Genomic DNA, 23,638 nt, shown 5'->3' with positions numbered 1-23,638 from the left:
TACTATTAGTTCTTCCTGGTACAAGATGCTACTATAGTGTTTTATCCCTTGAACCTTCTTTTTTAAGTATTCTTTTGAGGACACAGAGAATTGGTAGAATGTGGGGTAAAGAACCACCTTGTGACCCCATGCAGCTGATTCTCTACTGAAGAAATGGAGGGAAGGTATTCAAAGATATATCCATGACCTCACTTTGAATCATGTATTAGAAGGAAGTATACTTTTCTATGCCCCACACACCCAGCTTCACCTCCTCCTCTTTCCTAGGCCATAACTCCCCTATGTGTGAACTTACAGGCTATTAGACTTCAAAAAGAAATAAACCCCCAGCTGTATATGTTGTTATAGTTTACATTTACTGAGTGCTGTGCCAGTTATTATGGTAAACACTTTACATATGCTCTCTCCTTTACTCCACATAAGAGCCTTGTGAGTTATAGGTAGGTGCTGTTATTATCCTTATTTTTATAAATGAAGACATTGACTTACAGAAGTTGATGGTCTGCTCAGACACCTAGGTAGTAAGGAAAGATGTAAGATTCAAACTCCAATCAGTATGTCTCAGAAGCCTACCTGGTTCAACATTACCTCATGCACTATATGTTAATCTTCTGTTAGAATATTATCTTTTATATAGTTCTCCAGCTGAGGCCTATGAAGGAAGGCCATGCCTCTTGGGGTGTAGGAAGAGAACATCATGGAGTCAGTCACTCAAGGAAGAGGTGGGGTCTCAGAAGGAAAAAAAAGTTTAAAAAAAATTTTTTTAAAGACCTGAAGTAGATCTCAGATAAACAAAAGAGGAGGTTTTGCAGTTTTAATGTATGTCCTTTTCTGAATCTAGATCTTGAGAATTGTCTAGAAGAGTACTTCTGAGTACTAGAAGCTAACCCAAAAAAACAAAACAACAACAAAAAGAGTTTTTAAAAAAAGGACAGAGAATAGAGGTTAAAAAGAAGAACCCAAACAATTAATATGAGCTAATAATGAGGAAAATGTTTCTAATAAGCTGCATTATCTGTATCAGGAGTCCTCTGAGCTTCTCAGTTTTTTCCTTATTTTCCTTATTTTTAACGAGATTTCTTTTCCTGCTGCACATGTACAAGAGTAAGAACAGAAATTCCATGATACCTCTGCCCCCCACTCTTGTCCACAATGGCCTTTGGCCGGATCATCCATTCACTTCACAGTGTTCTTTCCCTGAGCCCCAGGGCAGCCTCTGCACCCATTTGCCCAGGCCTAATGTTAAGGTAACAGTACCTATTCTCCTGCCCACAATCATTGGCATTATAGTCAGTGGGAAACAATTAGAGATTTTTCTTTTGATTCTCAGGTTTGGAAATCTTTATTTCATTAAGGCACATACCACTTCCTTTTGTGCTGCTACAGTGGTACCAGGGTGGTAACTGTCACTGGCTTCAGTGGCTTCCAGCCTGACAGTGCCTTCACTGCCAGCTGTCCATCAGTTCATATAAGATCTGCATCCCAGGAGCTTCTTTCCTGAAGGAAAGAGGGAGGTAGCACTTTCCAGTCATGGGGTGAACAGGGTAGACAAGGAGGGTTGTCACACCTATAATGGAACTTCACAACCAAACTTCAGCCCTGTCACTTTTGTTTACAGTAATGTGAGTCCAATTGTGAGATGTTAAGCTTTTGGGGGACAGGGCACCCAATTGCAATAAGTATTGTTGAATATCATATATTAAATAAAGCTGAATTACAGTGAATAAATGACTTGGCCAGGCCTTCTCTCCCATGGTCTTTCATCACCACCATGGAATGATGAGGCACCTGGGCACAGGGAGATGCAGTTTCCTATTTCAAAAGTATTACTCATTCTAATTTTCCAAGGTCATGATGGTACACAAATTAACACAGATATGTCTGAACAGTCCAAAAGACATGTTATGTATATTAAATTGAACTTTAACACAGAAAGGAAAGTTGTAATTCTAAATAAGCAATCCTTCTTGATGATAGGTTATCCAATACTTTAAAATCAAAATTTTAAATTTTGACCATCACAGTTCTTGGTCTGCCTATTCCACCTTTTGCTACAGAATATAAGACGTTTAATTCTCCCATAAGGACATCAGCATAAAAAGACCCCAAAAGATGATCCAGTTTTCTCCCTTTGACTCTGGCACCTTTCCAACAAACCAGAATGTGTAAACCATACATACCCCCAAATTACCCTAGCTCTTTTCATCACATACAAGCAGTGCTTTTCTTTTTCTGGGAAAGAAAGAATGGGGGAATGTCTACCTTGGTTTATATTGAATTTGAGCAAAGGTAGAAAAGCAGTGGTTGAGAACTTTCTTCTCCCACAGTACCCTGCTTTCTCAGACCCCTGTGCCTATGCACTTAATATACTCAGCACACACTCCTCCCCCTCTCAGTCTACCTAGAAAACTGTGTTTGGTCCTTGAGAAATAACCTGTTCTGGGAAGCCTTTCCCCACTGCCTTCCTGCCCAAGCAGCCAGTCTCTTCTTCTTTCCCCTAACATTTTAACACACCTCTCTGTGTTTGTCACATTGTATGGGATCATTGATTTATAAGTCTATTTCCCTCACCAGACTGAACTTTTCTCAGAGCAGAAATTTTATTTCATTCATTTGTTTGTCCTACCACCTCACACGTAGTAGCTGTTAAGTAAATGTTGTCATATTGAGTTGAATCTTTATGGAACTTACTGTATATCTCTAAGGTAAGTTAAGATGAGGTCATGAGAGAGGGTACAGAATTTAATATGGAGTAAATTCCAGGATCCGTCTCAGCCTTCTAGTTTGAAGGTGTGGGTCAGGTGTTGTCATTTGGATGTGTAAATTATAAGTAAAGCCTTGTGGGCTTCTAGGGATGCACAGAAGAAGACCTGTGCATGGAGGTGTTTCAGCAAGGGGAAGAGACTGCCATGAAGCGGCCCTGTGTTTCATGCTCCACCAGAAGTATTGCTCCTTCTTAACCACTTGATACACATGTGATTACCATAATACACACATCTGTCAGGGTCCAAACAGGGAAAGACAAGCACTATGACATTTACAGAATAGGGAATTTATTTTATGAATTAGATTTTGCACCATCTTGGATGAAGATGGAGAAATAGATCAAAAGCGAGAATTGAAATTTAGGAGAAAAATCACTAATCAGCCCTCCTGAAACAATGGCATAGATGGACAAATTGGAGCTTGCAAAAATCTAGAAGCTGGACACATGCCGTGAAAAGATGTGGAGTGAAAGGGGAACTGGTGTAGGATAGAAGTCATTGGAAGACTGTTGCTTCTGCATAGCTGCCATTCTGGAAATTTGCTGCACGGTAGTTGGTGGTGGCCTTGAAGTCATTCATCAGAGAGTTGGTGATTCTAGTCACAGAGGAGGAAAGAATAAGGACAAAGTGAAACCCAATGGCATTTATGCTCTTTTTTTCACCATCTGTGATGACAGTAATTTTCACAAAAACATGGCTGTTAGTCACTTGGACCTTACAAATGCAGGTTTCTCTTTTGCCCAATTCTAGCCCACTACTATACAGGGAAATGACTTCTGGGAAACTTAATTCTTAGGTAGCCGGATTGAGGCAGTACAAAACCACAATAGTATTACCTCTAAATATTGTAAATTGAATTTAGTTTCAACTACAGAAGCAGTACTCACTTAAATAGGAAAAAATGAAGGTAAGAAACACGTATGACTTTATAGTTTTTCAAAAAGCATTCTTGGGTATTGCCTAGAAACATAGCTTACTTGCACACATTTCAGAAACAGAAGCTGTTGGTTATAAATGCTAACTGCTCTAAAAAATCTTAAGGTGATTATGTAAGTATTTATTTGTCCTCTGATCGTCAACATAGAATTTAAGTACAGTTTTTTAAATAATCATCTGAAAAATGATCTAAGGAAAAAAGGAAGTAACATTTGTTATGAACTGTGCAAAGAACTTCCTATGTGTCTTATTTCATCTAATTCATGTACCGAACCTGTGAGTCTTCTAAAAGTGAAGTAACTCAAGATCAAATTCATGTAAAACCATTGAAAATCCATCCCAGAATTTAGAGTAACTTAATATCTCAGTCTAGGCTATCTTTTTTTCTTGACTTAGTTGGTTATTTACTCCTATTTTTTTAACATCTTATTGAAGAAGAGATAACACATAAAGTATGTAAAGTGAACTAATATTAAGAGTACAACTCAATGAATTTTTATCTATATATTCATATAATCGTATGAATTCATATTTCATATCTATCTATATATTCATATAATCACCATCCAGATAAAAATACAAAACTTTTCCAATACCCTTGATTGGTTTTCCTTGGGCCATTTGTACTTCTCAGGTAAATTGTCATATATATTTATATTTGTCATTACATGGATGGTATAAGTCTTATGATAGGAAGTGAACCTTAGTAATAAAGTAAGAATGTTAAATAATGTGCCTCATAACTGCTTTGAATTACATCTACTTATATCACTTTCTCTTTCTGCTTTTACCCTAAAACAGGTAATCAGATCCTGTCCCTTGGGAGCCTCTCAAAAGATCAGATTTATCCAATGAAACTCAAGGGCATCTCCATCTGCTATTCAGCTCTCAAATCTGCCTTGTGTGGAAATTATGTCAGCTTTGGCGTCTTCAAGTTGTATGGGGACAACCATTTTGACAATGTACTCCAGGCCTTTGTCAAAATGCTGCTGTCAGTGTCCCACAGTGACTTGCTAGTAAGCAATCACGCATCATGGGAGTCATTGTGTGAAATGTGAAGTAACACCACCACAGGCTTGGAATGGTTATAATGAAGCCCAGGGAGTTAGATAGCACCAGAACATTTTATGTTTTAGGACAGCATCTTGATTTAACTTACATAATTTGAACAACTAAAGTGGCTGTATCTATATAATTAAATGCATAGTTTTGAAAACTGCAGCTACCACCTCTGACAGGTTGGTCATTCAGAGTGCTCCAGGTTCAGCAGCTAGAAAATGTAATTAGCAATTTCAACTAATTGCTTACAACCATGATCATAATTCAGAAAATGTCTGTTTCCTGAAGCAGAAATGCAGGAATGTCTGCAAGATCTTCTCCTTTCTTCCTTCCTCCTCCTACTCCATCAGCTTCCCCTACTATCTGGCCTTCCTTTCCATGAAAGTTCTGATGTGGGAGAAAGAGTGAACTCAGAGTTGAGTGTATAGGTGCACAGTCTCACCTCTGCCACTCACTAGTTATTTACCTTGAATAAATAACCTTCTCTATTTCTCCAGGCTTCAATTTCCTCACCTTTAAAATTAGTAAATTAATCAAGGTGATCTCTAGGTCCCTTTTCAACTCTACCATCTAGTTTCTATGATTTATGTCAGTGGTTTTCAAACTTTGAGGTACAGGAGAATCACCAGGGGTGCTGGTTGGAATTTTAAATTTCCAGGCTCCTCCACTGAGCTCTGTCATTATCACCTTTTTTAAACATCTTTGCCTGATTACAAAAAAAGCTAATATATGCCCAATGTAGTTGTAGTAATTACTTCAGCAACAACCAAATTCATGCTCAGGCTTAGTTCAGGCTTTCTCCCCTGCTCCCTGCCAAGGGGAGACGGGGGCCTTTGTTAGTCAACCTGTGTGAGAAATGCTGCTTGACAAGAATGGACCAGTGAACTAGTGGCACCCTCTTCCACTGTTCTAAGTAGTCTCAATAGAACCACATCTCAAGCCAGAGTGGTTTAACCTCAGTAGTAGAATGGGATGCTCATTGAAGGCTGCCTATATGACAAATTGTAAAGTAGAAACTTGACTCAGATCAGGCATGTGTTGACAGCTTACCTCACTGAGAGGACTCTTCACTACAGTTGAGGTCCACCAAAAAAAAACTGATTGTGGCTTCAGGAATTGCTCTAATCCTTTTTCTGACAGGCAAGCAATCTTTAACTTGATACCTCTCAATAATAAGGGTGCGTAGGACTCCCTTAGCATGCGTGTTTAAAATGCATGTGTCAAGACCTCATTCCAGAGCTTTCCATGTGGTGATCTGGAGTGGGGATCAGGAAACTGCATTTTTAATAAGCACCCCATGTGCTCTTATGGACGTGGTCTTTAATAAATACTGTTCTGGTTTATTTCTCTTATGAGTGTTATGCTTCTTTGAAACTGGTTTGAGTTCCATTTAAGTTGTTCAGGTTATCTTTCTCATGCAATTATCTTTTGCCCATAGTATATACTAAGCCATTGACCAAATCATGATTTAGTTAGGTGGATTGGCATTTTATAAGTACAATGGACTATGATGTCAAGTCCTATTATAATAGCAAATACCTTTGTATTTAAAAAAAAAAAAAGGCTGCCTTGCAACTATTAATATTATTCAGTGTTACAGTATCCCCATCCAGAAAAATAATTCAGCCTTCTAAATTCCATACTACAGAGATTTTATTTGCATTTAAGTGTTAGCCATATAATGTAAAATTGAGATTACTTACTATGCTATAGCTTCAAATTAGGATTTCTAGAGATTAAGAAGTTCCTATTAGACCCCCTTTAAATACTGAATTGTGAATCATGATGTCATTTGTACCATGTATTTATTTTACATATTTGTGTTTAGGTAAGTTTACAATTTCCAATATTATAAATGGCAGTTTCCACTAGACCTTAACATGTCTTTTGCTTCCCTGTCCCTTGACACTTAGCTATCTCTGTGTTGTAGCAATATCGGAAACTGAGCCAGTCTTATTATCCACTCCTGGAATGTCTTACGCAGGACCACATGAGTTTCATCACCAACTTAGATCCTCCTGTACTCCTGTATGTTCTCACATCTATCTCAGAGGGACTCACTACTTTTGGTAAGTATCATGGAGAACATTATTTCCAGAGGAAAAACTTCATTGTAGTCTCTTCACGTTATGTGCCTACTGAGATGATTATCCTACAAAGGGGAAAAGATTGTATACCCAAACTGAAAGAACATTTTATAATTATTACTTGCAAGTGAGAGAATGCCCTTTTTTTTCATATTTGGATGTACAGCTTATCTTTTAATCAGCTTAATTATAACTTACACACAAAAAAAAAACTCGTTGATTTTAAGTGAGCAGTTCAGTGAGTACTGGCATGTATATATACAGTCATAAACTACCACAACCAAGATACGGAACATTTTCTTCACCACAAAAAGCTCTGTCATGTCCCTTTCTGACCAATCCCTTCCCCCTGGCCCCAGCCCCAAAGAACCACTGTCTACTCTCTTTCACTATAATTTGCCTTTTTCTAGAATTTTGTCTAAGTTGAAACATACGATATGTAGACCTTTATGCCTGGCTTCTTTGATTTAGCATCATGCCTTTGAGATTCATCCATGTTGTTTTGTGAATCAATGTATTCCTTTCTATTGCTGAGTATTATCCCATTGTATGTATTACCATACCACAATCTATTTTCTAAATTCACTAACTGATGGATATTTGGGTCGTTTCCATTACTTGGTTATTTTGTACAATACTACTATGAATGTTCACATGCAAGTCTTCCTGTAGACAAATACTATTTCTCTTGAGTAAATACCTAGGAGTGGGATGCTTGAGTATATTTTCAACATTATAAAGAAAACTGTGACACTGTTTCCCAAAGTGACTGTACCATTTTGCAATTCCAAGCAGTGTATGAGGGCTTTCACTTCCCTGTATCCTCCCAAACACTTGCTATTATTAATCTTTTTAATCTTAGCCATCCTAGTAGGTATGAATAAGAATCTCATTGTGGTTTTAATATTTATTTCACTACTTAATAATGATTTGAATATCTTTTCATGCTTGTGTACCATTTGTGTATCTTTTAGTGAAGTATTTGTTTGAATCTTTAACTCATTCTTTTTTTAACCGGGTTGTTTATCTTATAAGCATTTGTTACATATTCTGGATACAAATCCTTTATCAAATGTATGTTTTGCAAATATTTTTTCAGTCTTGGCTTGTCTTTTTGTTTTCTTGACAGTATGCCTTTATCACAAGAGCAAAGTTTTAATTTTGAGGAAGTCTAATTTATTTATTCATTTTTCTTTTATGGTTCTTGTCTTTTTGGGTCCTATGCTGAGAAATCTTTACTTAACCCAAGCCAAAAAGATTGTTCTTAGTTTTCTTCCAGAAGTTTTATAGTTTTTTATCTTACGCTTAGGTCTATGATCCATTTCAATTAAATATTTTGTATATAGTATTATATTACGTATGAGATAAAAGCTGGTTTTAACATACAGTTATTCAATTACTCTAGCACCTTTTGTTAAGGAATATCCTTTCTCTGTTGAATTACTTTGTGCCAGTTCTATACTATTCTGTTTTTTTTTTTTAATTTTTGTCCTAACTTTATGCTAATTCTTAAAATCAGATAGCATAGCCCTCTAATTTTGTTTTCTTCATTTAAAATTGTCTTGACTATTCTGGGTCCTTTGTCTTTTTATATAAATTTTAGAGTCAGTTTGTCAGTTTCTCTTGTTAGGAAAAAAAAATGAATAGGGGAATTTTGGTGGTGATTCCATTGAATCTCTAGCCCACTTTGGAGAGAATTGACATATTAGTAATATTGAGTGTTCAATTCCTGAAAATGGCATGTCTGTCCATTTATTTAGATCTTCCTTAATTTTTCTCAACAGCATTTTTGTAGCTTTGAATGTATGACTCTTGTACATATTTTGTTGTATTTATAACTATTTTGTAATTTTATGTTATTGTACATGGTACTGATTTTCAATTTCCTGTTGTTCTTGGCTACCGTGCAGTTGATTTTTTTGTATGTTGACCTCGTATTATACAGCCTTACTAAACTCATCTATTAATTCTGGTGGTTTCTGTAGATGTCTTAAGATTTTCTATATATTGTCTGCAAATAAAGACAGTTGATCCCTTCCTTTCCAATCTGTATAGATTTTATTTTTTCTTATCTTATCACACTGGCTAGGACCCACAGTACAGTGTTGAACAGAAGTAATCATAGCACACATTTTTTCCTTGTCTCCAAGGAAATGTCTCCATTCATCCACCATTCAATATAATGTTAGCTGTAAGTTTTTACATAGATTCTCTTTATCTTGTTGAGAAAATTCTCTTCCCTTGTGGTTTTTCTGAGGCTATTATCATGGATGAATATTGAGTTTTATCAAATTACTTTTCTGTGTCTACTGAAAGGGTCATATGGTTTTCCTTTTTAGTTCTATTTATACATTACATAATGTTGATCATCACATTGATGGATATTTGAAGGCTAACCTAACCTTGCATTCCACACTAGGTTATAACATATTATCCTTTTTACGTATCACTAAATTCAGCTTTCTAAAATTTTGATACAGGTTTTTATATCTATATGTATGACAGATAGTGATGTATTCTATAATTTTTCTTCCATACCTTTTATTCTTTGTTTATTCTTCTGTATCTTTGCCTTGTTTTAGTGTCAGTCTAAGGCCCTGATAAAATAACTAGGGAATTGTTTTCTCCTCTCCTATTTTCTTAAAAAGTTTGCATAGGGGATCCCTGGGTGGCGCAGCGGTTTAGTGCCTGCCTGTGGCCCAGGGCGCGATCCTGGAGACCCAGGATCGAATCCCATGTCAGGCTCCCGGTGCATGGAGCCTGCTTCTCCATCTGCCTGTGTCTCTGCCTCTCTCTCTCTCTCACTGTGTGCCTATCATAAATAAATAAAATTTAAAAAAAAAAAAAAAAGTTTGCATAGAATTGTTACTAGCTCTTACTTAAATGTTTGATAGAATTCCCCAGTGAAGCCATTAGGCCTAGATTTTTTTTAGTTGGTTTTTAACTATAAATTAAATGTTTTTTAATGGACATAGGGCTATTCCAGTTATTTACTAGATCTCGGGTAGCATTTGGTAGTTTATGTCTTTAAAGGAATTTCTCAATTTCATCTGAAGCTCACCTGACATTGACACAGAATTATTCATTATATCTCATAGTTATACAATTTGATTTCTGTAAGGTCTATGGTGATATCCCCTCTTTCTTTTTTTTTTTTATTTTTTATTTTTTTTTGATATCCCCTCTTTCATTCCAGAAGTTGACAATTTGTGTCTTCTCTCTTTTTTTCCTGATCATTCTGGCTCTAGATTTATCAGCTTTATTGCAAAGAACCAGGTTTTAGTTTTCAGTGATTTCTCTGTTATTTTTCTTTTATTTCATTGATTTCACATGTGGCCTTTATTATTTTCCTCCTTCAGTTTACTTTGCTTTTCCTTTTCGAATTTTTCAGGCAGAAACTTAGATTACTGATTGTAGACCTTTCCTCTTTGCTAATATACACATTTAATGCTTTCATCTAAACACTGCTATAGCTGTTCCTCACAAAATTTTTATGTATTTTGGGTTTTTTTTTTTTCTGTTCAGTTTAAAAATATTTCCTAATTGTCCTGCTCATTTCTTCTTTTATTAATAGATTGTTACTGAGAGGCACAGTATTTAAATTCTGTATGTCTAGAAGTGTTCCTGTTACCTGTTATTGATTTTACTTTAATTCCATTATGGTCACAGAATATACTCAATGTTATAACCTTTATATTTATTGGATCTTTTTTATGGTTCAAAATAAATGAATGTTCCATCAGCACTTGAAACGAATGTGCATTCTGTTGTTGGGAAGAATGTTCTATAGTGGTCTAATTGATAATGCACAGATTTTCTACATTCTTACTAGTTGTTTGTTTTTTACTTATTTTGTGAATTACCAAGAGAAAAGTGCTGAAGTCTAACTATAATTATAGATTTTTCCATTTCTCCTTTCAGTTCTATCAGTTTTTATATAAACTATTTTAAAGCTGTGTTATTAGGTATATAAATATTTATGATTCTTCTGTCCCTTTGATGACTTTTCCCCTTTATCATGAAATGGCCCTTTTTATCTCTGGTAATACTCTTTAAAATATATATATATCTATTTTGTCTGGTATTACCAGCTTTTCCAGCTTTCTTTTGATTAGTGTTGCCTCTTTTTCCATCATTTCATTTTTAATCATCCTATGTCTTTCTATTTAAAGTTGGTTTCTTGTAGACAGAGGTATTTTCTATTGATTTTGTAACAATTTTTACAAATTTGGTGGCTTAAACCAATGTAAATTTATTATAACTATTTTTTATTTTTTTTAATTTATTAACTTATAGCTATTTTTATTTTTTAAGATGTTATTTATTTATTTGAGAGAGAGCACGTGCGCATGTGTACTCAAGTGGGGGAGGGGCAGAGGGAGAGAATCTCAAGCAGACTCTACATTGAGCACAGAGCTGACACAGCATCCAGTCTCACAACCCTTAAATCATGACCTGAGCCAAAATCAAGAGTCGGATGTCCAACCAATTGAGCCACCCAGGTGCTCCATTTTATAGCTCTTTGGATCATAAATCTGACATGAGTCTCAGTAGGCTAAAGTAAAGGTGTCAGCTATGTTCTTTTCTAGGAGCAAATCCATTTCCTTGCCTTTTCCAGTTTCTAGAGACTATCTAAATTCCTTGGCTCATGGCCTCTCTTCAAAACCAGCAAGATTGCATCTATAACATTCTTTCATAGATACATCTCCCTCTGATTCTGACCTGCTTCTCTCTTTCACCTTTCAGGACCTTTGGGATTACATTGGGCCTACCTAGATAATCCAAAATAATCTCCATATTTTTCACTCAGCTAATTAGCAGTCTTAATCCATCTGCAATCTTATTTAATTCTTTGCCATATAATCTAACATATTCATGGGTTCTGGGAATTAGCATGTGGACATATTTGCCTAATATGCAGCATATGTGGGTCATATTTTTATATCAAATCTGACTATCTCTGCCTTCTAATTAGTGTTTCAACCATTTACATTTGATGTAACTACCAGTGTATTTAAGTTTAAATCTATAATACTGCTATTTATTTTCTTTTTATTTTAACTGAGCTTTGTTTCTTTTTTCGTTTTTTATTTTTCCTTCCTTCCTTTGGATCAATTAAATATTTCCTATGAATCCATTTTATATCCTCTATGAGTTTACTAAGCCAGACTTCTTTATTTTTAATGGCACTCCAGGATTTCTAATCTACACCTTCAAGTAATATCATCACAGTTTGCCTTCAGATAATCACAGTCTCCTTCTTTCCCTCTGTATCCATTCCTTCTGGAACTCCAACTACACATGTGTTACATATCTCTGTTATTAGTCAAAGACTGGATGGAGGGGCACCTGGTGGCTCAGTGGTTGAGCATCTGCCTTCGGCTCAGATCGCAATCCTGGGGTCCTGGGATCAAGTCTCACATCAGGCTCCCCTCAAGGAGCCTGCTTCTTCCTCTGCCTACTCCTCTGCCTCTCTCTCTCTGTGTTACTCATGAATAAATAAATAAAATCTTTTTTAAAAAAAGACTGGATGGAAAGGACTCCTTTAAAGGCTCCCACTCTTTGAAACTACGTCTCATGAGTTCTAGCTGCCTCAGCCTCCCCAAGTTCAAACGGTTTCTTTTCAACTTAGTGAGACCACTTGGCTTTGTTTGGGTTCCTCCTTTCAGGCCCATAGCCTGGAAAGTATTTAGGGCAATAAGCTCGAGTGATTGTGTAGGTGTGACCCCATTTGTTTCCCTCCTCTCTGGTTTAATAGGTTTGCGTTGCTTGTTGTGCAATAAGAGAAAAATGTTTCATATTTTTGTTCTGTTTTCTAGTTGTGTATGGCAGAAGGAAAATTTCTCATAGCAGTTAATCCTTCATGGACAGAAACTGAAGCTTAGTCTTTTCTTATTATAGTTTGGCTTGACATTCTTTTGTCTCATATCATGGTAATACTTTAAGATGTTTAATTAGTTACAAGTGGGTATGTTGTTCTCAAAGTGTGGTCTTGGTCCAAGAATCTACATTTTAACAAGGCTCTCAAGGGAGTTCTTGATGGGGTGGCATTATGAAGATAATACTAAGTAAGTTCCAGTGCTACCACTTGTTGAGTGTATGTTTGTGGACAAGTACTCTGTGCCTGATGCTATCATAGGTATTTTTAAGATACGTACTTCGCCTTTGTCATTCTCAGAATTGCTATGCATACCAAAACTGGGTTACATACTCTAATAGTGCTGTTTGTTCTTATTTCCTACTTGATTGCAAGTCTCCAAAGGACAAGACCTGTGTCTTGAGGTACTACTTTATTCCCAGTGCCTAGCATATAATAAGTGTTCAATAAATATTTATTGATTAAATTAATTAGATTATATTATTTTCGTTATACAGTTGAGTAAGCTGTGGCTCAGAGAAGTGAAACAACTTGCACATGGTCGCACAACTAATAAGTGCCTGATCTAGGAGTCTTTCTAACTCTAAAACCCATTCCTCTTCACCTCACCACCCTGCTAGATCTGTCTAATATAGGTCACATTTTGGCAGATGAATCATGCTGTGTCTTCAAGAAAAAGGACTATTGAGAGTAACCGCTTGGGTTTCTCCTTTTCCAACAAAAATAGATCTGCAAAGAGGCATTTATAGTTATTGTTTGGATTTCAAGCAGGTCTCAATTCTGCATTAGCCTTTAGAAAAAATGAGAGGGAGTCACACAAAAAAACTGAATCAGTGATGAAGTAGCAACTCACCTAATATGCTTAATGTGATATTAAAAAATTTTGGTAATCAGCATTTTTAGTTTCAGCCAGCTATAATATGGGGAAGGAGAAAAGTGAATGAGAAAAGTAATTCTATGTTCTGTCTTTTTAATTGTCCAGCCACCATCCCCCTCCCCACCACCACTATCCTCTTACATACAGAGACCAAGTGCAGGACTTACAAAGCTGCTCTTAATAATGACTCTCAGGTCATTCATTCATAAGTATCAATTGTGCACCTACTATGTACTTGGCAGTACTAAAGAGAATAAGACAGATAAGGTCCCTGCTTATGTGAAGCTTAGATTCTAAAGGGAGAAGATAAAGAATAAATGAACACACACACACACACACACAAGAAAAAGTCATGATACATGCTAAGCAAAGATTTGAAGTGGGATAATGATTGGAGAATGTTTAAATGTGGCTTCCCTCGACGAAGTGATAAGGGAAGGCCTCTGAAGTTTAGCCAGGGCAGGGACAGGGGTGGATTCCAACAAGAAGTAAAGGATGGCACAAAGGCAAGAACTAGAAATGGTGGAGGCAAGCAAAAAGTTGAACCATTGTAAACGTTTCACCAGACCCTTCCTCCAAGAAAATGTTCATCATCAATAGCATATGTTGTTATTTTGAGCACATTCTTGAACTGGAGGAAGTTGTATGAATATAATATGGGAACAAATCATTCAGGAAATATTTAGAAATTTTGAGACCTTGTACATTAGTTTCTCCCACCAAAAACATGCCAAAGATGGAAGAAAGCTATGAATTAGCCAAACAAAACGATGGGCTTGGTGTTTAAGGTATTGGGACAAGCCAGGAAAACACGTGGAAAGTGAAAAGGGGGAACATGCTGTGTGGTGGGCACTATGTGAGTCTTTACAGGCTTCTTGCTGATTTCTCATAAGATCTTGTGAAGTAGGTGTGGCAAGCATGTTTTACCGAGGTGCAAATTGAAGCTCCAGAAGGTCAAAACATCTAGAAAATATAGATTCAAACCTAGACCCACCTATTTCAAAACTACTACACCACCCATTCAGACCTTCTGGTTCTGAAATTTTGAGCCCAAGCCAAATGTTAGCTCAGCCCTGTTACCATTCTCCTGACTCAGTTAAGCAACTCTTTCCTCTACAGTTAACTTTTCAGAACATCGTTCCATGATGACTCTTGGGGAACAGAAGGGCTATTAAGGATGCATGGGCTTCCTGGGGAGACTGGGTGCAGGAGAGAAGGAGCATTTGGTTGTTTCTAGTGCCAAACAACAAGTTGCTGGAGAGGACAAAGTGCCTATCTGGTTTAAAAATTGTATCTAAAATTATCTAAATCATAGATGAATCCTTACAAGATTCTGAATACCAAGAGCTAGGACAAAATATGAAAATTCATGACTTCTGCTCATCCTTTTATGTCAGGAGAGTTTCATTATTTGAATCTCAAATAGTAGCTTGAGCTGCAAATAAAACCAATAATAATACACAGTCCTCAGCACTATTCATTCTGTTTTTTATCAAATGGCCCTTGATCCTTATGATTCTACACCTTTCAATCTACCCTAAACTAACATTTAGCCATTTCGAACTCCCCAACCGTAAATCAACCGTAATGGAAGCTCTTCTTCTTGCTTTTATTGCAAGGATATATGCTCCAACCTTCATGTCTAAAGTGTTTACCTGGCTTTTTCATAGCTGACTCAGTAGATTGGAACCTTTTAATGCAACCTGCATGGCATGTGGTCACCAAATCTATGTGAAGTCTTTATAATTTTTGTGTGATTGATAGCATATTGTTCTTCACTGGTGAGGGAAACCATATCTATTTCCTGCCTGCTTCCTTTTGTAGATATTAAGTTACTTAATCCATTTACTTTCATGATTGGGACTTCAGACGTAGAAATGTGAAGGAAAAGAGAAAAGCAACCAAGCTCAACAAGTCTGTGCCTGACTCTTAGGCCCACATGTTTTCCACTGCATTATATTACCTCCTGGAATTATACAACCAAAGCTCCCTTTTCTATAATGTAACCCAATTAGTGGGGGAAAATAAACAGTTAATCATTCAGTCAAATACCATAGTTTTGGGAGAAAAAGAGCTCCTTTCTTCAAAGGAAAATAATAGCACCACAGTTTGGTTACATATATAGCTTCTATAGCTCCACAGTTCCCAGAACTATTGTGCCTGCCCATCTTTTAGACCTCCATACAACCCCTCTTAGTCCTGCATCAGTTACCATTATCTCTGATTTTAAATGTATTCATCTATCTGTATTTCAGAACTTTCCCCCAGACTACCTCTTTCTATTTATTATGCCATTCTCTCTGAAACAATAAATATGAAAGAGTTTTTAAACTGTGGTGTTATACCAGTTCTACTGCTATAGTATTATTACTAAACACAACTCAGGACCTTCTGAAACCTTTCTCAGATTAGATTTAGAGGAATTAGATTAGATTAGAAGAATCTGCGATTCTTCAGAAAGATTATATATTCTTTAATTCAGCTAAGAGTGCACTTGTTTGTTTTTTTAAGATTTTTATTTATTTATTTATTCATGAGAGACACAGAGACAGAGGCAGAGACATAGGCAGAGGGAGAAGCAGGCTCCCCACGGGGAGCCAGATGCCGGGACTAAATCCCAGAATCCTAGGATCACGCCCTTGGCAAAGGAGGACACTCAACCACTGAGCCACTCAGGGATCCCTGTGAGTACACTTCTAATCTAAGAAAGGCACACGTGTCTCAGAAGCTCAGAGATTATAAGGAGATTAATGATTGCCTAGGGAGTTCATAATCTACTGCTTCCCAGCCCTACTCTCCTAGTCCACATTCCTCAACTGCGCCTGCCATTTTGGCCATTTTTTGAAGGTTTTTAATTGTTTCTCTCGCCATTTCTGTTACTAACCATAAACTCCTCAGGATCCTGTCCAGGTGTTACCAAAAAATCAAGGCAGTGTCATGCTATGAATCATAAATATAAACTTTTGGTTAAGCTACTTAACCTCTGAGATTCATTTTTCTCATTTGAAAAATGCAAATAACCACACCTACAATATACAAAGTGGTTATTAGAAGTAAGTGAATAATAATTTTCATGTACAAAGTAGATAATAAGTGGTTGCTGTATCATGTTACTCACTTGCCTTTAAAAGAAAAAGCCTTAAAAAATAAAAATAAAATAAAATTTTTAAAAAGCCTTAAATAACACCTCTGTTGTCTTTCAAATTAAATGTAATATCTCAGCCCACTATTGGATGCCCTTGAGGAAGAGCTCACCCTACTTTGTCACCCTTCTGTCTTATGACTCCCTATACATTTTTTTTTAATTTTTTTTTGACTCCCTATACATTGTTTCACTCAAACCAAAAGTCCTGCTCCAGAATACAGCCTCCTCTTTTCATTGTGAGAACAAACTAGTAGTAACATCATCTTTTGAGCCCCATGTGTTTTAAGAAAGTATTTGATGCTTGCATATATTTTTATTCAATACCTAGTTTTAATATCTACTTGATTTTAGTGGTTAAGACTCCAGCTCCTTGGGATCCCTGGGTGGCACAGTGGTTTGGCCAAAGCCCAGGGCGCAATCCTGGAGACCCGGGATCGAATCCCACGTCGGGCTCCCGGTGCATGGAGCCTGCTTCTCCCTCTGCCTGTGTCTCTGCCTCTCTCTCTCTCTCTCTCTCTCTCTCTTTTTTTTTAAAAAAAGAAAAACTCCAGCTCCTTGTTTATTTTCATACAGTGACTCCACAGTCATCTAGCCATGTGGCACTGGACATGTCACTTAATCCCTCACTATTCTTGTCTGTAAATGCAAATAATAATAGTAACTATTACAGTGAAGATAATAATATAACTATTATTATGAGGATACAAAACAGTAATTCATGTAACTAACACAGTAAATATCAGCTGTTTTTGTTATATGAGAATTTCTAGTTGTTTTCTTCTCATTCAACTCTGCAAGATATTTTACAAATAATGAGAAGGGTTGAGTGGCTCTTTCGAAGTAACAAAATAGGAAGTAATTGGAAAAGAGAAGATTTGAAACCAGAGCTGACTCCAGAATTCCTGCCTTCCCACCATACCGTGTGCCTTGTGCTGATCTCTCTATCTGAAAAATGTCCTTCCTTATACCTAACTAAAATAACTTTTCCAGGTTCATCTCAAGTTCTGTCTCCTTCAGAAAGTCTCTATGATCCCCATCCAAATGTGATGTCTTCCTCAAAATCCTCATAGCAGGGACTCCTGGGTGGCTCAGCAGTTAAACTCGTCTGTCTTTGGCTTAGGCTGTGATCCCGGAGTCCTGGGATCGAGTCCTACATTGGGCTCCCTGCATGGAGCCTGCTTCTCCCTCTGCCTGTGTCTCTGCCTCTCTCTTTCTGTGTCACTCATTTGTACCCAGCATTGTGTTCCGGTAACTTATATACTAAATCATGAGAGCTTTGACAACAAGGTAGGGGTTACCCCTGAAACAGAATACTTTGCCCCAGGTCTACACCCTGTTTCGTCTGAAGCAGAGCACTTTGTACCCAATAGATATTTAATAAAATCACTTGTGTTAAACAGAGGGTCATTAAGGTCACAAATGGAAAATTCTGTCCAATTCAATCCAAAAATAATTTACTTACTAACAAGTTTTTATAGCAGGTCCTGTAGTAGACACTGGGTTTAAAGAGATAAGCAAGGCAAAATCCCTGCCCTAGTGGTTTTTTTTAATTGGAGGCATTATAATTAATCAGATGAAAAAAACACTTCAGTAATGCGAAGGAATTCTCATTTATTGTTCGTACAGATACAGTTGTCTCCTCCAGCTGCTGTACCAGTTTAGACTACATCGTCACCTACCTCTTCAAGCACATAGCAAAAGAGGGCAAGAAGCCACTTCGATGCAGAGAGGCTACCCAGGCCGGTCAGAGACTATTACATTTTATGCAGCAAAATCCAGATGTCCTACAGCAGGTAACTGGTGGTTGGTCACCTAGCTTAAGAAACAGAGTTTCCCAGACCCTGAATATCTCTTAGAGTAAATGGTCTTGTCAAGGCTCTTTACCAGTTATTCTCTAGGAGTATTTTCCCAGAAGATAGAGTAGCACACAAGCCTCACCTCAAGAAATCTCTTAAGTCATTCATCTTCTCCCAGTGAAGCTAGAATGCTAAAAAAAGGATAGCTCTTCCAGAGGGCTGAGAGAAATAAAAGGCAAAGCCAGAACTAGAAACAGTCAAGCTCTGGTTTCTTTCCTGGAGCCTCTAATAATGTCTTCTTAAGTTTGCCCTGTAAGTACTCTGGTACATCAGGAAACTGCCATTTGCTGAGCTCCTGGGCGGTGCCAGGGAGCTTTGCTGAGAACCTCCCATTCATCATACCGCAACTGGTCTTCTCCTCATTTAAGATAAGAAATCAAGATTCAGATAGATCATATTCCCCAGAACATTTAAGTAATAAATAATAAAGCCACAACTTCTTTTATTTTCAAATGTGCTTTGTGAGTGGCTAATATGAATTAGGTCCAAGTTTAATACTGTTTTTGAAAAACTCACTTCTGCAAATCACAGTAACGGCATGCATAAAAGTAAATAACACATGCCAGAAATATTTCAAAGAGAATAATAATACCATTTTTCTGTGGTGATACCATCACTATGGTATTTTCCAGTTCCACTAACTGTGGAAACTTTATACTGCTTCCAGTTGTTTTAGTTTGCCAATATTATCTTCGTAATAGTTTGTGGTTTGCAAATGTAAACACTTTTAAGAAGGTCATTAGTCAACAAACAAGGTGCCTCTGAGTAAAGAAATGATGAATGTACAATGAGCTAGCTGTGGATGAGTTTTTCTTCCTGGCCTTTTTTTTTTTTTTTTTTTTTTTTAAACAAATCTTCAAATTACATAAACTTATCTTTGGTGATGTCTCAGTTAACCTGTTGTTTTCTGAGAAAACCTTTCTGTTTTCTTAATTACGCAAGGAGATGCGTAATTAAGATTTTTGTGTAACTAGACAATGTACTGTAGGCCTGTAGGTATTTGGTGTGACCCTGGAATTGTTATGACATGTTGGTGATAAAGAGTAAAGAGAAGAGATACGTAGCACATGTATTGAGGACTTTCTGTGCACAAAGTGCAAGAGCCACTGAGACTCATAGGACATAATTTCTCTCCTTGAAAAGTTTCTCTCAGGTGGGACAGAGATGATTGATTAGTTATTAGGTAACTAATCAGTTACATGGTAATTTGATTAATATAGTGGTGACAGAGATTGGCACTCTAGGTGAGGACTTTCAGAGAAATCTTCTCATTTACACCCCCATGACAGCCCTGAAATATGGATATCATCATCCCCATTTTACAGATGAATAAATTGAGACACAGAGAGAGCAGCTGGGAAGTGGAATGTGAACCAAGGTCTGTTTGGCTCAAAAGCCCAGGTCCTTACCACTTACATGATTGATTCTCAAGGGCTTAGATGGTAGGGATAAGATCTCAGATTCACCAGAAATGCCATTTTAAACTATATATTCTATTGAGATTTGGGTGTACCCTTTCTTCCCCCTCCCCCACCTACCCCGCAGTAGCCTCTAATACTGCCAAGTATTCCTGATGTCTTAGGGTCTGGAAGAACTAGACTCTAATGACTCTGATACTGTCAGGAATGTGTCATAGCCCTCAGGTGTTCTGCAAGGAGAAGGCTGAAAACCACAGATTTAAAGCATGTAGCCAGTGGAGAAATAAATGCCCATGGATTGGCCAGAATTAGACCCAGCCCCTACCCCACCATGGCAAATGATAAGTCCACCACTAGATCCCTCTTGCCAGCACTCAACTTGATCACAATAATGTCCCATAAACTTTGGTAGAAACTTTCAGGTTGGTAGATTTTACCCAAATCAATAGGCTGTTATCCTAGACAAATACCATCAGACCATGCAGATCAAGTGATGTGGTTGTACAGGAGACAATCAAGTTTGTTTCTACTCAGAATTACCATGCATTTGTTGGTTTAAGTAATTTCTGTGTGTTAATAATACTTAGTAATCCTTTACTTTATAAGAATATGACTCAGTAGTGATATATCTTTATTAACAGTGGAATACATTCTATTTATTTGGAATGTAGGCTTTCAGATAGCATTTTAAATATTAATGACTGGTCTCTGGTAGTCAGCATAAATATGATTTGCATTAGCACTAGGTTATATCATCTTGAGTGCCTCTGATGTCAACTGTTGGGTATAGTAATATCTGACATCATCTCCTTAGGTCACTGACAACTTTGACCTCTATTCTTATGCACAGTTTCTGTCGTCTCAAAAGCTCTTTTGAATTGATTTGAAATTTTGACTCTTCCCTTTATGAGGCAGTAAAATTGATAATTATTCAGATGGGAACTGAGCGCTGAGTGAAAAATCAATTCAACCCGCTCTCTGCTGCGTATAAAATTACTTCTGAGTCGGCTGGACTGAACGGATGGCCGGAGTAAAAGCAGCAGGCAGGAGCAGTGGGAAGAATTAGCTGGACAGAGCTAATAGCCTGAAGGGGTGGACTCAGAAAAGAGGGAGTGGGCCAGTTGGGGGTTATTATGAGCAAGGATGGGCCCCATTGATCATCTGTTTACATCAGCTTTCCAAGACCTTATAAATCAGCCCTGAAGAGCAGCAGAACTCAAGATTCGGCATCTTACCAGAGGGACTTTGTATTAGATTATTCTCATTTTCACACTCAGATGAAAAGTGAACCATTGATTATTCATTGGTTGCCCATTAAATGCTGTTTTTATAGATGATTTGCCTATCACTGAAGGTAATGAACAAGGTGGCTGCTTTATAACTCGAGGTTTCAGTTTTCAAGGCATCTGTTTCGGTTAAGTAATGCCTAACCCTATTAAAAGAAATGGGTTACAAATTGCTTAACAGTGCTGAAAAACTAGACCCTAATGACTAGTTGTGCTTGGAGTTTAGAGAGGATTTGTCAGCTCTTTAAACTGATGCAATGATACTGCAATTATTTACTAGTTTGAACTGTTTTCCCCCCAACCTGGATGTATATTGCTGGAAGTGTAATTGCATGAAGGGTGTCAGTTCCAAACTGCAAAAGTTTCTCTCCTCAAGCTTCCATAGCAAACAAAGCATGAACCCAAATTTAAAAGGTTTTCCAACATCCTTGCAGGACTTTCGATTGGTGTACAACAGCCTGGGAAGCCTAGTTTCAGCACCTCTCACCTGGAAATGCGCTAATTGTGACCCCTTATGTAGCTTTAGATCTTCAGCATTTTAAAAATATTCTCCAAATAAGCCCTCTTCCATAATCTGTAAACAAATCTAACTTTGCTACCATTAAATTTAGTCCATTTGAAAATCCACTGTAATTAAGTGAATCTATTGCAAATAAGAATTACAGTCTCGCCAGCATTCCTTGGACTTAACAACTGAGGAAAACCCAGTTTACATATATTAAGAATAAATATTCCCCATGTGTTTTTATGCCATTAGAAAGATAAACGAAGACTTTAAGAATAAGCCAATAGTAACAGTGATTAGGCACAGATCTGCTACAGTAATTTGGAAAATTAAATTTCTATGTGAATTCTTTTCAGTTTTATCTCTGGTCATGTTAAGTGTTTGCATCCATAAGCTTTAAATCAGCATTCATTTAGTTATATCACAGAGGGAAAGATTTGTCCAAATTATGTAAGTGGAGGAGTGTGTCTTGTAGAATTAGAGGGGCAGTTCAGAGATGTGGCTGATTCTTTTTCAGATTATAAGAATAGGACACTGATGCCAAATGCTTCTCTAAATCAGAATTGCAGCTCTCAGGAAGTACTCCAGAAAGATGGGCACCCTCCTCAGAAGTAGAACCAGGACTATGTGGTGGTCAGTGTTAGATTATGCCATTAACTTACTAACAAGGGATTTTTTAGCAATGATATTCTCAAAAATCTGAATACATTGAAGGGAAGAATTAGAACATTTAGGTTTGAATTTATCTCACCCTCATCTATTTAACTATTTGGTATAAGTCAGCTATAATAACGCCCCCCCCCGAAAAAAAGTTCTAATTATGATTTTATCTCTCTTTCACTCCCACCTTCCCTTCCTCCTTCAGTTCCTCCCCTCCCCCACCCCCCCCCGCCCATCCACCCCCAACTTGGGATTTAACGGCAAATTGTGAAGAGCTGTCAGGAGCTATAAGACTCATACTTGAGTAGGGGTGTATGCTGAAGGAACATTCACCCGTTTCCTCAATCAGTCAGTCAATCAATGAAAATTGCTTTTGTTTGGTGCTCTTCATGACATGCATCCCAAAGTGAATTATAGCAAAAGGGAACTCATCTGCTCTTTTCTCATTTTTGTGTTTAGATTGAAATGATACTGCTCAACATTTTGACATACCATACAAGACATCTTTCATACTTGAGATTTCATTCCCTAATACTAAGTAGGAGAAAGTGCAGTCGCCTATTTAACTGATATTGAGATTTTTGCCTATAGAACCTCAGCAGCACTCTCACAGTGGGAAACACTTAAGCAGATGAAGTATATTCATGCCTCTCATCCTCTTAAAAATAATTAGCTAGATTTTCTATTGTTAACTAAAGATATTTCCAGTGGACCCTAAATAGAAAGTGTGCCCTCCACATGACCCATTAGCTCTGTCTCATGGATTTGCCACTTTATTAGCAAAAATACGGCTGTAGATTGGTACCAAAAACACATTATGAAGGAACATTCGCAATTGGATCAGAGGACAACATGGATATAGAAGTTCTAAAGGAAGCCAGGATTAGGTCAATAGACACCAAAAGTAGGACATGGGAACCCACATTTCAGGACAGAACTGGTTTTTGCACATGCTGCCATGATCTTGGTCGTCTTCACAGTACTCTGTGCACGGGCTGTATATTTATTTCTAGGGGGGAAAAATAGGCAAAATATAAGCGCTTACTGTGTACAGGCACTAGCTTAAGTTTTTTACATATGCATGTAATATGACTTAATCATTATAGTATGTCTGTGAAGCACTGCTACTATGATTGCATTTTGTAAATATAGAAACTAAGGCACGA

General features: G+C 37.2%; 1 protein-coding gene across 7 annotated transcripts in view; it reads left to right on the top strand.

Moving 5' to 3' along the window:
- Positions 1-23,638, top strand: part of RANBP17 (RAN binding protein 17) — a 306,922-nt gene that overhangs the window by 260,580 nt on the left and 22,704 nt on the right. For 5 of the 7 annotated variants that reach the window (XM_072824186.1, XM_072824184.1, XM_072824183.1 and 2 more), the window contains 3 exons: positions 4,503-4,717; positions 6,691-6,829; positions 18,374-18,540. In XM_072824186.1, the coding sequence (XP_072680287.1) occupies positions 4,503-4,717; positions 6,691-6,829; positions 18,374-18,540 (521 nt within the window). The remainder of the gene's footprint in view (positions 1-4,502; positions 4,718-6,690; positions 6,830-18,373; positions 18,541-23,638) is intronic. The other 2 variants (XR_012029812.1, XR_012029813.1) reach the window with 1 other exon arrangement.

The sequence above is a fragment of the Canis lupus genome, chromosome 4 (genome assembly GCF_048164855.1).
Source record: "Canis lupus baileyi chromosome 4, mCanLup2.hap1, whole genome shotgun sequence".
Classification (NCBI taxonomy): domain Eukaryota; kingdom Metazoa; phylum Chordata; class Mammalia; order Carnivora; family Canidae; genus Canis; species Canis lupus.
The sequence above is the reverse complement of the archived record's forward strand: the minus strand, read 5'-3'. Positions and strand labels throughout refer to the sequence as shown.